This window comes from Rhopalosiphum maidis, chromosome 1, assembly GCF_003676215.2.
Source record: "Rhopalosiphum maidis isolate BTI-1 chromosome 1, ASM367621v3, whole genome shotgun sequence".
Classification (NCBI taxonomy): domain Eukaryota; kingdom Metazoa; phylum Arthropoda; class Insecta; order Hemiptera; family Aphididae; genus Rhopalosiphum; species Rhopalosiphum maidis.
Genome location: NC_040877.1, coordinates 22,096,983 through 22,115,029, shown reverse-complemented (window position 1 = coordinate 22,115,029; position 18,047 = coordinate 22,096,983). Strand labels below are relative to the sequence as shown.

The 18,047-nt window shown below is 24.7% G+C and overlaps 1 protein-coding gene across 1 annotated transcript in view; it reads left to right on the top strand.

Annotated features, from left to right (window-relative positions):
* LOC113547886 (myosin-G heavy chain) overlaps positions 1 to 16,989 on the top strand; it is a 79,162-nt gene extending 62,173 nt beyond the window's left edge. Inside the window, exons 6-7 of the mRNA XM_026948455.1 lie at positions 15,246 to 15,438; positions 16,210 to 16,989. Of these exons, the coding sequence (XP_026804256.1) occupies positions 15,246 to 15,438; positions 16,210 to 16,475 (459 nt within the window). The 3' untranslated portion in view covers positions 16,476 to 16,989. The remainder of the gene's footprint in view (positions 1 to 15,245; positions 15,439 to 16,209) is intronic.
* Positions 16,990 to 18,047: the final 1,058 nt, after the last annotated feature.

Here is an 18,047-nt window from a genome sequence, read left to right as displayed (position 1 = left end):
TGACATCTCCGCTTTACGCGATATATTATTTATTACGACTTTACGATCTCCTTCCGACTATATAATAGTAATATACAACATACCATAATATTATATTATATATGTATATGGATTTCGGTCCGGTGTTAGTGATGGCGACAAGGGAGTGGGTACGTTTTCCGCCGACCGTTAGACTCGTGGCGCGCGCGAGTATACGCAATATTATATCGTCCCCTCCGCCGCAGTTGCCTATATATATTAGAACGGCAAAAAGCAATCGGCCAACGGGCAACACACATAACGTCGTTACAAAATATACGCGCATCGGCAGCTGCCGCGCTCCTTTTGTTACGCTCCGGCGACCCCCGACCGAGGCTTGTCGTAGTCGCGGGGAGGTATCCGGAGGGGTAATGAGTGTCGGAAGGAAACGCTAGTCGATGCATGCGCGCAGGGGAGACCGTGAACATATAGGTACCTACCACATAATATATAATAATATTAATATTATACTATTTTATCTGGCCGTTAGCGATGCCACTTCTGCCGCTCCTGCAACCGGTGGTTTAATGGAGGGAGTGGCGATAGACATCGTATTATCGTCCACAAAACAAAAAACGAACGTTAAAAGTCGTTATTACATTCTTTTCTTCTATGGCTGTTACTTCTTGTACGTATACCGCCGCGGCGAACGCGCGTGCCCGAATCGGAGACTATAGTATTTACTATTTACACATATTTATACAGCGCGTATTATACAATATTATTTATCGTATTCTACAGGGTGGTTCACTAAGGAAGTTCAATATTATATGTAATATAATTTTTCTGAAAATTTTTATGTATTGAAATCAAAATTCGAACGAGAGCCTGGTTTTTTAGTTATTTAACTTTGTGCACTAAGAATAATAGATCAATAATAGTGGACTAGGAAAATTTGGAGGCTATGGTAATTTAAGGGATTTTAATAATTCATATTAATTTATCGACATTTATAATTTTAAAAAATGGTCTAAATATATAATATTAAATCAAATTTTACATCGATTTTATATTTTTTTTCAATCATTTTAAGAACTATTATAGTATTATCATTAGTATAAACATTTTAATAGCTGAAAATCTACACATTCAACTTTTGAATTGATTAGATAAAAATTTAAAATTAAATTAATAAATTTTTATACTGTTTTTTATACTTTTTTACTGTAAATTATTTATTTACAGTAAAAAAAGGGAGTACTCATTTGAAAAAACAGAAGTTTATATCACTACATGATACGTCTTAAGTATAATACAAACAGTCTCAATGATTTAAAAATATTTTATTTTAGTATATTTAAAAACTTAACAAATAACAATTTGAACACATTTATTACTACAGAAAAAATGGTGATGAGAATGCTCAATGAATCATTATGTTTATGATTTTTACAGTATATTTTGTACAGAGTAATTATTGTCGAGTCCAGTAAATTATTATGTTTGAATTGTCAAATATACATAAAAAAAACTAATTGGTATTTGATGTTTTGAGGAGCTTATAGTAGGACTTCCAATTCTGCAGTTCGGTATCCCCCATAAACTTTATGTTTTCACTACAGGTTAAAATCATTTTTTGTTCATTTTGATTGAAGATAGCGGTTTCCTTGTGCATTTATTTATACAGTATTGTAGCAGTATTTAGACCATTATAGCTCCCTTTGTAGCCTTATAGTGGTGACTGTTAATGAAAGGTGTGTCGAAGAATCAATTATAACCACTATGTTTACAACGGAGTACAATAGGTCACGTTAATCTAGGATAACCGAACCTAACAGATGTGGGTGTGTATATGATTTCAATTTATTATTTTTTAAATTTAAACTCAACATTTTGTACACACTAAAATAATATAAATTAAATACATGTTAGATAAATAAGGGTTAAATTTTTTTTACTCGTTAATGTAAATTATTATGTAAATATTGTTTTTGCTGTTTTTCAATAAATGCTCTTATCTCCAATCGTCCAATAAGTTAATATTTATTCAACTTGGCAACTATTTTCATCGGTAAAACAAAATTATTGTTTATAGTATGTCAACAATACTATTTATAGTAGTATACTATAAATTTACATTATTAAAAGTACATTATAGACAATTATTATTGACTATTATTAAGTTCTTAAAATATTTACGCGTGTTGCCATAATATTCTTATAGACTGGTGTCCAATGTGCGTTGGCGGTGTCAGGTCAGGAAACAATTTATTTTCATAGTATCATTTAGAGTAATAATGATAATGATGACGACCCAACGGTCACTGACTACAGTTGTCGATTGTGGCTTCTAAATTCTAACATACGATTATTTTTACGGTTCATTTAATGACAACGAATAAATAACGAACTATATTATATAGTACCTACGTGCTATGTTTATAAAGAAGGTGTAAATTGTAACGATTGAACGTAATTCAAAGTTCAACGGATGACAAACTTGTATGTTTTTCACAATTTTGAGTCTATTTGTGAGTTACATAATATTAGCTAGACAAAAAAAATTAATTCAATCATTATGAAAACATTTTCAATATTTAAAATGGAAAAACTTCAATCGAGTATTCGTGTTATATAGTCATCATGATATGATGTCATGCCGTGATGTTCGATTATAATATGGGGCACTATTGTAATTGTCACACACCACTCGGTAGCCTCCTCCTAAATGAAAATAAAAAAAACGACTAGTGTTTTTCACAGATAGGTAGGTTTCTAGGTATATAAATATAATATTAATAATTTATATACACTTACACGCTTCGTATCACACATTAAAATAAAAGTATACCGCGTGTACTTATTCCCGTTGACCGCAGAAGCGATGGTTTTCGTTATCTCGAAAAAGCTAGTTTTCTGCTGCACGCGAAATTTTCCACCACTGTTATTATTGATGTTATCGCGTGTTCACATATCCCGTCCTATTATTAACGCTGTGATCGAGCTGTATTCTGTTGTGTTTACATGGCTACGCTGCAGTCGCGATTATACAATAATATTATACGCGTATAATGCACACGCTTCGGAAATTATAGCGAATATTCCACGTCCGCTGATATATGGCGCGCCCACTGAGCTGTTGTGTGGGACGTCTAATATAAGTCTGATATCAGTCTAATTCGATCGTTACGACGGTGAAATGCAAAAATAATATTACATATTAATAATAATATCTGAGACGATAAAATAACGTTTAAAAAGAAATTATACAATAGGAATTTATTTTTAGCTATCGTAAATTTATTTATGAGCTTATTTATTGGTGGTAAGTTTATTAACTGCGCGTGTTCTATTATCTGTACGCCAACATTGTACTATTTTGATTTATGCAAAAATATATAACATACATAATATAATGAAATTAAATAGTACTTAGGTATATACATTTATAGTGAAATAAAATGACAGTAATAAGTGTATAAAAGGTTGAATACTATATACATAATACATTTTATGTATGTATATTGTGTATATTATAAGATTGTATAATAAATGAATTAAATAAAGCCCGTTAAATAGCGACGACAATTTTAAAGACACCTTTTAAAAATAAAATATGTAAGATTTTATCATGGCTTTAAATAAAAAGCTAAAGCCATCATGTATATTATGCAAGATAATATACTTAAGATTTAACAGACGCAGATACAATCATTATTTCGAAAAATGTTAACTTTTCTGAAAATATTGTTTTTACAAAACTATTGTAGAAGACACTACTTTTTACTGTACATAACTTTTTTTAAATTAAAGTTTTGTGTTTAAATAAATTACAAGCGAATAACAAATAAAATCTAAAGTTATTAATTTATACTTATGTAATTTTGAAATATTTATACTTAATTTTTGTTAATTTTATTATACATAAATATACATAATATGTAGTATATCTCAACTTCATGATATTTTATAACTGAAATGTATATAGATATTTCCAGTGAATAATGTACATTTTTGGCTATATTTTTCAATAATATAATATTTTTTAATGATTTTGACAAAATTATATAACATTGAAATAATGACCTGTCCTTAAAATAAATTTCAAAATGTTGTAGTAAATTTAATATCTATTAAATAATAAAAGTTTTGAAGTATAATTTAATACAATATAAAACTTATCAATTAATTGTTATTAATTTATTATATATTTGTATGAGGTATATATAATTTTAAACAAACATACATATAAAATAATACATTAAAGGTGAACATAGAATGTGAATTATGAGGTTTTCAGGGACAATTCTTTAACAACAGTTAATTTAAAAAAAAACAATTTATATTTTCTGTCGGGCACCTAAAAATATTTTATTATTTTTTTGGAAAGTAAACGATTAGAGATTTAAATATACTAGGTATAATAACATTACTTTTTTCAAATAACATTTCTTTTGTTATAACGTATAATTTACTATACAGTTTACATTATACTATGTAATTTATACGACTATCGAAAAAAAAATAATAATACAAACACGATAAGAATTTAAGAAATTCAATATTGGAGACAATATCTTTTTTATATATTTTACATCGTATAATTTTTATATTGTTCATTATAATACGATATATTTTTGAAACATAAAAAAGTGTTATTGTTTTTTTTGCAATATTATAGAGAAATAAGTAAAATAATAAAATGTATTAAAGTATAAAATATTCCTCAGTGCTCTGGAATAATTCTCTTGTTTAAGTACATGTCATTCTTTCAATAAAAATAACATATTTTATGTTTATTTCTTAATATAAAAAAAATAGTATTATGTTTAAAATTATTTATACAAGTATATAGATAAATTATCTGTGTAAAAACACTAAAAACAAATGTAGGTGTAAAAATACTTATTTTAATGAATAATTAATATTCCAACATTTAAACTTACTTGATATTTTAATTAAACTTAAAATCTTTTCTTTTAATCTCATATTGAAAGATATTATACTATTTGAGTAATATTGATAAGTAGTAGATACTATTAAATATCATATTGTTTAACTTAAATGAAAAAACTCATGGTCAATCATATACAAAATTACACGGCAAACGCGAAACCTTAAATTTGAATTTAAATAATTTGTTTTTAAGTAGTAACTATTCTATACTCATATATTATTACCTATAATTATTATAAAAAAAATAATAAGAATTAAAACTTTGATTTATAATTTTTCTTTTAGTAATATTTAAAATACGTAATACTTTTTAAGTTGATATTTAAAAAAAAAAATAATAATTTAATAATAACGTCTTTCTTTGAGTTTGAACTAAATTAGTGTAATACAGCGGTTCCCAATTGGTGGTTCGTGTGTTGATGTTAGGGGTCCATGGTTGTGTAGTGTCACGATTAAAGGTACATCATGTAGTACTGAAATTATATTTTTATATTATTTTAGTAGAATTTATAAATTCGTAGTGGTTTGAAATTCCAGGTATTTTGAAAAGTTTTGAACCATCTCTATTGAAACTCGATTATCACGAAAAAAGTCGACAATAAATTTATTAAAAATGTATAAAATTTTCATAATTATACAAAATTTTAAAATAAGAACTTAAAATATTTACAAATAAGGGGTTCCCGGACTAATTTAAGTTTTTGGTAGGTGTTCGTGGCATCATACTAAATGGGAACCATTGATGTAATAGTTGTATAGAGAGGTAAAAAAAAGTATGTCATGAAACATCTAAGTGAGCTTCACATCACCAATGTGTAAGTTTGTTGACGGATCAAATGACCCGCAAATAAAACCCTTCATATAAATTTCAATTTTAACATGACATGGGTGAGACAACTTCACTGTAGAAAAATAAATCTGTGGGTAATGGATGGACTCACTAATTTTGAAATTGTCTTTCAGACACATATTTTTGTATATATTTTGAAATTTTAGAGTAACACGGGTGGGCTACAAAAAGTTGACCCACCCATTCTTATTTTGCCCCTAACTCATAAACAGCTAAATTTTAAATTTTAAAAGTAAACACCAATATTCAGAATTAATTCGGAAAATATTATCGAAGATTTTGATTCACTGCATCAAAGTGATAGAACAGCTCTACGTATTTATTTGTTGGCTCGCGAAAAACGAATATTTGTTTGTTTGTAAAGAATTTTCATCGGTTAAAGATAATAAAATAGGTATTATAATTAGATATAGTTTTATTTAATATATAGGACAAATACTAAAATATATAAGACAATTAATCCCATTGAGTAGGTCATAATTTGTATTTAAAGTTAAATACACGTTATTCTCATAGGTAAACTATAATCGGTATTCATGAAAATGTAATCACTTATTACTCTAGGGAGTGCATTCTGTAAATTAATTATTACTTGCGTTGTTGTCAAAGTGGGTTCTTGGATAGGTAATCTGAAAGAAATTTTAACCAAGTCCGTTGACTAAAAAATAATTTAAAAGAAACTTCGTTAACAGCTTATTATGTAATTTAATGAGAAATAAATTAATTTTAACGCATAGGTACATACTTTTTTTTTTTTAATCGGATTATATTATTAAACTTTAATCAATATAATAATATTAGTAATGGTTAATAATTAAAATTATATCTAATACATGTACGTATCGGTAACGTATATTATAAGTTATAACGAACAGAATAATATGTATTATATATATATATTTTATACCTGATTAAATTTATTAACTTTGATTACAAATTCTAATAGTTATTTCATTATTTGTATAGTTTTTAAGTATATTATATAATTTCATTTAGATTAAATTTTTAAAATATTTACTTATTTATTTACACATTTTTTACCAACCATATCTAGTTGATCAATTACTTCCTGCTAAAGTTAGTGTGTAATTATCTTATGATAATTATGAGTTTCAATAGAATATTTTAACGTGTATGATTTATTAATTTATTATATTAAGCTGAATGAATTTAAATATTCATTAGATAAAATACCATTAGTCTAATTATTAAATTATGAAAATAAAGTAATAACAGTCAAAACTTTGATTTTTATATTTATGTGCAGCAATTTTAAAAATTCATACATTTTTACAAGAGTTTGCACTACTTAATTTAAAACTCATAAATTAGATAACTTTGCTTTTTTTGTGCTTGAAAAATTTCAAATGGGAAATATTCTATATTCTTACGATAATACGATACCTACGTCTTACGCAGATGTGTGTATAATTAGATTTAAATTTAGTACGTAAATTTAATACTTCCGAAAACTATTTTAATAAAACAATAACTTCTTCATTGATGAATGGTCTTTTTAGTTTATTAACTTGCAACATGCGTAGTTTAAAAATCGATTAACAACTTTCAATATTCATTAAATACGGTAGTAATATAATTATTTATTTAATCCCTAGTGACGAATTCGAGTTATTAAATATTTATTTTATATCAGCTTGAATTGTTCATTAAATAGTCTGAACAATTTAACCTCATTCATACGTTTAAAAAAATAATGTAACCCAAACTTATCGGTGACCATAAAATAAAATTAACAATACATTAATAGATAAAAACTAGAATTTATTATTTTTAAGCAGTGGGAGCTTAAAAAAAATTTAAAATATTATTACATGTATTGGTAAATATTAAATGTTTAGTATAATAACACAATGTAATAAGTTACCTATGAATTATATCAAAATGAAAGATTTTATGCTGGTTTATAATAAAAATTAATTTTCTGAAGCACACACGTGCGTAAATAATAGGTTATAGTATAAACTCACAATTAGTAAAACTAAGGATATGTTTTACTTCGCTTGTAATTTTATACTTTGCATATAACATTTTTTACTCAAATAAGTAAAATCATTTATACACAATTAAACAAATTAATGTCATAGCGGGGGAGGGATTTTAAAATATATAATTATAGTAACCGTATAGTATGGTATAACGAACTACTAAATACTCGAATCCCAAAGTGAAAATGTTATGAATGCCATTAACGGTAACATTTGTAAAATCTGTTAGCCATTCGGTACTCAAGGTTAATTTTCTTTATGTGTAAACATCTTAATGCGAGACGGATTATATGAATAATAGTTTCTATTATATAAATAGTAAATTGAAATATATGCCGTAATTCTAATAATTCTAATAATTATACAATCTATAACCAATAACAAAAATATTTTATTATAAAAAAAAAGTATCCGATTTTCGTGAGTTAAAACGAAATTCATGGATGAGAATCTTTTAGCAGCATATAGAAGTTGCAAAAAAAAGTTAAAAACGACTTGAGTATTGATGAATCTATTTATATAACTTTTATTGAAATCGGTCATGTATTTTCTGAGATTATCCGTTAACAACTTGCGTTCGTTTTTGCGAAGTTACTACAGCATAACATTTTTTGAAATGAAAATAACAAATACTAATTCTACACATCAACAATCAAAATATTTTTAAAAGAAAATAATTAATATATTTATTAATTATTAATAGTATTAGGTAAATCTATATGTATTAGATTTATATGTACATTTTTAAATCGAGTATTGATTGATTTATTTCATTCAATTATACTTAAAAGTTAAAAGTATTATTTATTGATTGACGACTCTATATTTTATATATTTATAATATTTTGATATTAGATAGTAGTATTATTAATATTTATGCTTACACGTAAAAATTTTAATATATTAGGTAATACCCACTAATATCGTAATATATTTACTAACTTACTAGTTAAGTTTATGTTTACAATGTGATTCGTTATTTTTTAATATATTATTATTTTTTAGTTTTCAAAAATATTCTTTATATATTTGTAAATTTGACTAATTTGGCTATTTCCGTAGCTAAAGGATAAATTACATTTTTGAAAAAAATTTATTTTTTAGTTATTTTAACTTATGAGTGGAAAGTAAATGTATTGATTTTACAGTGATGTGTGAGTTTTTTTTGTCTATTTACCCACATTTTATAGTAAAAAAAATGCTTTAATGTTCAACTATGAGGGCGGTTTCAGATAGCAAATTAGATTTAGTAGGTATAATATTTAGTATATTATTTAAACGAAGAATAATGTTTTTTTCTTACTTCGTCCTAATTCAAAAATATTATTTGCAGAGGCTTAAAACTTACGTATAAAATTATATTTTATACATACTATGGAGTTTTAAAAACACTTAGATCAACTTCAAGCTATTGTGGCATTGTTTATTTATAATAACTCACACCGTTCTACAATGTCATGGTTTTCCTAATTATTAAATTAAAATCATATATAATCATGTAGGTATATATTATTATAATAATAAAATGATTAAATATTAATAATATATTTGATGCAATATTTTTGGAAAAAATTGATTCAACTTACAATATAACGAATAGTAATATAAATTAGACCGCCTTTGCTCAGAATCGTTTTTCGCATGCAATGATTTATCGTTCAATTCAAATTTAACATAGACATTACACTACTACAGCGACTTATTCAGTAACGAGGTACACTCGACACCTGCTGTACAGCACACCGGTTACCTACTTTCCCTGTTTTAGCTTCAATTTATCAAATCTTACATTTTTAGTTAAATGACAATTCATATTTTTAATTTAATATTCCAAAGCATAAAATATTATTAAATTAAATATATTGATGTATAGTTTAATTCATATTGGATATTTAACCAATTTTTGTTTTATTTTTATGTATTTACAATTTTAAAATTTAATTATTAAGTGTGAAAACTGGTTTAATTGTGCTGGTACACTTATTTCATAAAGTACTCATATTGAACTGTAAATGGTTATAAATAAAAAAAAATATTAGTTTAAAATAAATATTGATTTAAAATTTAAATACAATTGTAACACATCTAATTTGTTTAGAAGTTGTATTTATTTTTTATCATCAAATAAAAGTTAAAAAAATTATTGAAAAAAAAATAGATAATTAAAAATAAATTAAAAGAAATATGTAATAAAATACTAAATAAAAAAAAATGTCTTTCATAATATTACATATATTTATGATAGTATGACGCAATGCATTTGGATTCAAAATTTTGATAAAATTATAAATTACGAAAATATGCAAATCATTTTAATTATTAATAAATTATCTACTATTATTAATAGTAATAAATTATAACTTAAAACATTTTTAATTTGTATAGCTAACGAATCATTAGCAATGATTGCAAAGTGAATATAAGAAGTTGATTTTGCAGTTATTAAAATATAAAAATATATAATATATATAATTCAAAATTGATAAATTATTATTACAGTAATTTATTCAATGAAAAATTATAACTACTGTAACGAAATGGGATAAATAATTTTGGCCATTTCATTGTGCCAATTTCGCCGGTAGGACAATAATTTGCCGTGAGCTATTTCGCTGTAGGAATACATTTTGTTGTAGTTGAAATTTTTATACACTCAAATAACTTGAAATTCACTCTGTATAATGTTATGTTATATTATTATTGATATTATTGGGTTTTATATAATTTTATATTAAAACCTATAGTCATCGCCTATGGCTCATCGACGACGTTCACAACGTTTACAACTGTAGTAATAACGTATTGTTCAATTCTTTTTTTCGTGGCACAACACCACAAATTATTAGTAAATCAGTACATAGACGGAGCTGAGGTAGGACTTTGGGGGCTAGGGTCCTCAAGTTTCCGATTAGCCTTCTCAAATGTATACCCTAGTTATGTACTTACAGTTTTGTATCATTATTCATAAATATACTACTTAAAGGGCATAATAACAGTAATTTTTTTTTACCTATATAATTTAAAATATTTAATAAAACAGTTAAAGTTATTTCTTTTACATCAGTTCTTTTTATTTTACAATTTAGTTTTTATTTTTAGTAATATTGCAATACTATGTCAGTATGTAACATAATAGAACCTCAAGTAATGTTGGCTCGTGAAACATTCGTGTGTATTAGTTTATGTATGTTTATTATGAATATTTTAATTTTAATAATACAATGCGGTTTTGGCGTTGCTGTATTTTAAAAATAGTACAACAATATGACAGTAGAAACTACATTTAAAAGGCAAAGCATATAATATCTCACTGCCGTGATTATTGATTACCTTTATCCATCATATTATTTGAAAATTATGAATATGACGAAATATATTAATTAATATATTATTATTTTTTAACCTTTATTATTATATTATTAGAAAATATTTAATGCCATGGAAAAACAGGCACAGCGAATTTTCCTAGATTATACTATATACCAAAACAACTTCTTTGGTTCTTTTTGTATATTATAATGATATTATGTACCTATGATTGAAATTTAATTTTTTTTTTTTTATAATATCCAATAATCTGATTATTTGAATAACCCCACAATATTCCGCAATCATATATGGATGTCTACTCTACGTATAGTAACCTTGATCATGGCAATTCATAGTATATATGAAACTAGTTATCCGATGAAATAAACCGTTATGACGTAAAGTTCGGAAAAAGGTTAATTTTCTTTTCCCGTATTGCTGAGCTTGTATTTTTAACTAAGGTTATTTTATTCTTTATTATCTAGAAACACTATATTATACTACATCTAGAATTCTAGTTATCCCAAAGAGATTAGTGAAGAAGTTTTAGTAGATTAATGATTTAATTAGAAGATAAAGTGAAAGAATTGAAAAATATTAACTCTTGTTTTATTCGAATCAATTTTATCTTATTTGGAAATTTCTTATAAAACTTATTATCCATTAGGATTAATATTTAAAAAATATACTAGGAACTATCTACTAACGCTTATTTTCACTTTCATTATGGTTCAGGACTATTCTAAACTAATCATTATTTGTGTAATTAAGTTAACAACTTTTTTTTTTTTTCACATATGCACTGAAACGACCTTTTTCTCCCATATTAAAATTAATTTTCTCAGAACCAACATTGGACATTTGAGAATTAATATTCTTAGAATTAACGTTACTTGACGTTAATTTACCAAATATCACTAATTATAATACACTTATTTATTTCCACATGATACAAATTTTCTTGCATTGCATACAATTATTTTAAAAATAAATTCATGAGAGGATTATCATTCTTTGTAATCATCTATTAAATACGCTTTCGTTTATATATTATGTATTTTGTAATTGTCAAGACTACTGGTTCTATACCAAATTTACCGAAAAAAAAATATAAATTATTTATTTTATTTCGTGAACAACAGTTTCTAATAATTGGAATCATATAAACATTGTACAATATACACATTTAGAATTTAAATGTTGTAGTGTTTCTTTAAGAATGCAGCATTTAATTTCATTATATATTTATTGGAAAACTTAAGCTAAATAACACGATTGTTACACAAGCACAACAAGTGATATCATTCTGCTGGAACTACATAATACCAAAATTAATATATTGCAAAGCTGATCACATAAGAAAAAAAATTAAAACTGCGTTCTTAATGAATAACCCTATAATAATAGTTATTATCATTATTAATAGTTATAAATTGTATAATACTTTAAATTTATTTGATGGTCGGCGGTAGCTATCTTTTTTTTTGCTATTATTTTATCCGTTGCTTGTCAAAATCGACGATAAATATATACTTTGAAACCCAAGGAAATAAAACCCAATGTATTATACGTACGTATTGTAACGATCACCAAAATATAATGTATTCAAACAGGTCGTAATAACATCGAACCAGTGTTTTGCCTTATCAAAACTCTCTCTAATGATTATCGTGATAAGTATTAAACTGACTATAAATTAAACCTTGGTAGTAACCGTTTAACTAACATTTTAACTCTAAAATCAAAAAATTATTATTTATAAACAATATATTAATATATTTAAATTTTAAATACAAGATAACTAAAAGTTATCTATAGATTAGTATATATTAAAATCAAAATAATTCTTACCGTATTTATTGTTAATTTATTATTTACTTACGCAATGTCAAAATATATCATTGTATCAAATTTAATTAATAAAACAAACTTATATATTTATCATAGCTAAAACCTATTTTATTAGAATAAAACAAATACTTGAATACTTGTAAATTGTAATAATATATAATGAAATTTAATATTATATTTAGGTAGTAGTTAGGTCATGCTAATAAATTTTTAAATACCGTTTACGATAATGATTTATATTTATCAGTATTTATAGACAAGTGAATCGTTAATGTTTAGTAAATAGTCAGTTACATTATTTCATTCTATTACTTGGTAAGATATGTACAAAAACGTTACGTACCATGTACATATTATACATTATACGTCGATAATCCGAATACTTAATTATTTTTAAAATAGCTTTTAAGCAGAGTTACTCTCTGAAGCACACGGTTAATGCTTGAATAGTCGTAGAGAATCTAACATCAACTTGTATTAGTTTAGAATCAACTTTTTATTAATGAGTACTTGTGTGATTCACATCGATCAAAACTATATAAATGTATTGTTTTTATATTGGTATCATCACATTTCAATTTATTTAGCCGATATATCCAATTTATTAATTAAGTGCTTACGGCTGACTACAACAATATATAATATATTTACGAGTTCATTGTTTTTTGTAGTAGGTAAGTCAGGTTCTTAGTAACTTATTAATAGTAACAAATTAACCATGCACAAAAGAAAAATGTTTTAAATCAAATTCATTAACATTTTTAGTTCATTAATAAATTACTATTATCCAAATAGAACGATAAATAAATTAAATAAATTTTCTAACAAATGTCTACAGTTTTTACGTGTTATAGTTATATTTATACTGTTATTATATAGTTCATTAATTACTTCTTATACAAGTATATTATGAAGAGTTCTATACGTTTATCTAAATGATGTTCATCATATACTACCATGTAGTCTAGCGCAACTATTTAGGATAGGTGTCTAACCTATATATAATACCTATTTTCATTTAATTTTGCATTCACAGAATCCATTATTTAGTAAACAAATTAAAATATTATTTATTTATACAAAGGTTTTAAATAATAATATAGATTTATTGACTAAACAACATTTTGTTGTCTCTATTTTCACTTGTATTTAAAATTTAAATATGTAATTGTATACGTGAACTATGTATGTGTTATTAAAAAAAAAATATTTTGTCGTAGTTTCCGAACCAAGCAGTATGTTTGCCATTATTTATGTTACATACCTATTGTAAAATAATAAAATGATAATGAAATATTTAAATTCATTAAATATAGTCTTGTAATTTTATAAATGGATTCAATGTAGAATTTTTTAAGATTATTCTATCTCATTATTTATAAAATTTAAAATTTTTAAAGTAGTATAAAACGATTTAAATTTTTTCAAATATGATGTAAATGATAATAGAAATAATTCCAACAAGTATGATTAAAAATAATTCAATGTTTCAATACTTCTATATCAATTCAGTAACAATAATGAAATAATATTAGAACAAAATTAATTTTAAAACAGATGAGTTTAATATAGTATGGAATTTTGTTTTATTTAGAGAGATTTTTAAATACCTTTTGAATGTAGACAAAGGCCATTTTTCACTTTAAACTATAATTTTAATATAAATATATTTTACGATGTAATAATAATTTTCCATTCTAAAATAATAATTTGAAAATAAGATGTATACATTTTTATCAGCAGCTTATCACACTTATTCTCTTTAATATATTTATTAACTTAATAAATACTTTTTAATAAAACATTTTCCTTAAATGTTTAAGATTTATAGGAATAGATTTTGATAATTTACAAGAGAAATATATAATAATATTATAAACGATGATTAATACTACTTTTAATTTTAATTTTAGTTTACATAAATATTGAATTTATAGAAAAAATTATTTTTCAAAAACTGATTCTTAAAATATTTATTTGTTTGTAATTATTGTATAAAAGTATTATTTGTATTCCTTACTCGATTTCTTCGTCATTCTAAATACATTTTGCATTGTTTCGAGACGTGAATTGTTTGTAATTGTGTAAATATTTAAAATTTAAAAACACAAAACATGAAATACTAGAAACTATAACAATGTATATGCTTTCCAATTTCCATAAATAATTTGAACGTCGAATAATATGATTTATACCTAAAACATTCATTATAAACTTTAATATTAACCTCGATTGTGTAAACTATTATTATTATTATTATTATATCATAACGAAACACATTAATAATAATATAAATATGGTATTGTTTATTTCAGGTAGAAAATTCAATTGCTACATACGAACCACATGCTTGTATTGTAGTATACTCAGTAGTATCAAAAGGGTCATTAAAAGTAGCCGAAGAAATATTAAACTATTTGTGGCAAGAGAATTACACTCGCGAAAAGACGGTCATCGTGGTCGGCAATAAGGCGGACCTAATGAGAGCAAGATGTATTACTACCGAAGGTAAACAATATTTAAATAGTTTAAAATCTGATGATGTATTGACGCGTGCAGATGAAATGGTTTTCTATTTCATAATAATTCATACCCTATTTTGATGGTTTACAAGTATCATTTTCCATATTATTCACAAGGTTGAGAATTAATAAGGGTTCGTGGTATGACCGGTTCAAATTATATTTTAAAGTATTGAGAATGAGAAATACTCAATAAATAAATAAACTACAAATAAATATTAAAATTTAATTTAAATGATAAGAGAAAAAAAAATTATATTTTCTATTTTTAAATTGCAGCCTACATTAAATAATAATGTTGGAAGCCCAACCTATTTAGTATTTACTTATCGGCTTAAATATTAACTAAACAAATAATTTATTTAACACTCGATGGTTAGGTTACGGTTACGAATGGCATTATACCTGTTCTAAATAAATTCATGATATCTTTCAAAATCAATACTTATAGGAATTCTATTAATCGTTTTTGTCCCTATTAAAATTATATATAATATATAAATAAAAAAAAAAATAATTGTTTTATTCTTGTGAATAATTTATAACTTACTGAGCTGAGTGTTATTATAATAATTTATGCATATTATAATTAAAATATGCATTTATTGTTGCATATTAACGATTATGGACATAGACATCGTGCTCTAAACGATAGACTTATTCTATTTTCTTGATTAAATTCCTCGTCTTATATTTTCTTGGTCATTTAAATCGAAATAAATTCAAAAATAATTATAAATGAATATTTTCGTTTCAGACGGAAAACAATTAGCGTGTTCACGGGAATGTAAATTTATTGAAACTTCTAGTGGTATTCAACATAATGTAGACGAGCTGTTGGTCGGTGTATTGAAACAAATCCGTCTTCGCGAGACCAGAGACAAAAAGAAACAGAATCAACGGAAAACGGCTATACACGGATCGAAAACTTCACTATCATTACATATCGCTAAAGAAATATTGCAAAAAATGTGTTTACTCGATTCCAAGTCGAAGTCTTGCGGAAACCTCCACGTACTCTAAGTCGAATAATAACTATATCATATTGATAACTCAACATTTTCTGTACTCCTATTTTTAATTTACAAATGCTCGTATACTATATATATGAAACTAATTGTGTATAAACGCGCCTGAAACAATCCTTGATACTTACTTTGTACTTACTTCTTTACAGGGACGGAGTGGGTGAGACACTACACGGTTTAGTAACCATGTGATATTTGTAAAAGATACCTATCGATTGATGATTTAAGCCGACTTTATACAGGGCGTCGGTCTATTTTTAAGGGACTGGCAAAAGGACTGTTGCTGTAAAAACATTTATCACTTTTCTTCGTTCCTATATAATATACGTATTTTTGTATTTTCGTGATCTTACTGAAACAAAAACGCGAATGTTTCTAAAACGCTTCCGGGGCCTTGTTATCCTATAAAGGTCGGGGGGATTAATCCCCCTCTCTTTTCTATTGACTGTTCTATTTTTTCCTGTGATATAATATTATACACATTATAAACATTTCAATCGTATTCCCATTCGATCATTTACTAGATAATAATATAATATAATATCATCATAAATATATATATTATTATTATATATATTGTAATTTAAATAACTATTCAATTATATTATTACGTTTGATATCAATTAAAAAAATAATATACAAATAACAATTGTTAGAATCAAACAAATTTATTCTTCCTAAAACCAATACAATGTTGGTTGAATACTATTTTATAAATATTTTATTTTATTATTGCAGTCTTCAGATACTTAATATACGTATTGTAGAAAAAGAGAGTTCTATTAAAACATATTTGCTCCTCTGTGATAAGGAAGCAAAATCTATCATTATAATATTATATATAAATAGGATTTAATTTGTATCGTCTTTGTACTAATAACTCGCCTATCATTTGGTCTAGTTACTGATGTCAAATATCTATTAGATATTTTATTAAAAGCCCAAGTATAATTTTGTTATTCGATTAATTAAGAAAATTAATTAAAAAAAAAGTATTTCTATATACTTATCCATATAATTGTAACCCGTATTATTATTGTGTGTTAAAGAATAATCTACTTAAACAATTTAAATATATTGTTACTTGAAATGTTTTATTATACATACTTATGATATGTATATTTTTATTTTTGAAATTTTTCAGTTTAATACAAATTACTTAATTACATTATATTGAAATATATGTTTTCTATAAATAATAATAAAAACACAATTCTAAAAACCATACGATAACCTAAATATCTATGTCGTAACATGTTATTCTATTCTTATTGTGTTTAAAATTAAAAATACATACATCGTCATATTATTGTATGATTTAATAAGAAATATATATATTTTTTTTGTGTATTAAAAATAAAATAAAACCAAATGCAAACTACCTATAGGAAATATTTTACTTTTTAAAGTCAAAGACTCTTCAAACATTATAAGTTTGCGATAAAAAAAGTTTTTTATTTAATTTTTAGCGTGTTGTTCTTTTAAAACTACATTATATTTGTAGGTATACGGTGTTTTTCCATTATCAAGATAAGAAAAAAAGTTTTGTACAATGTACATTATCATA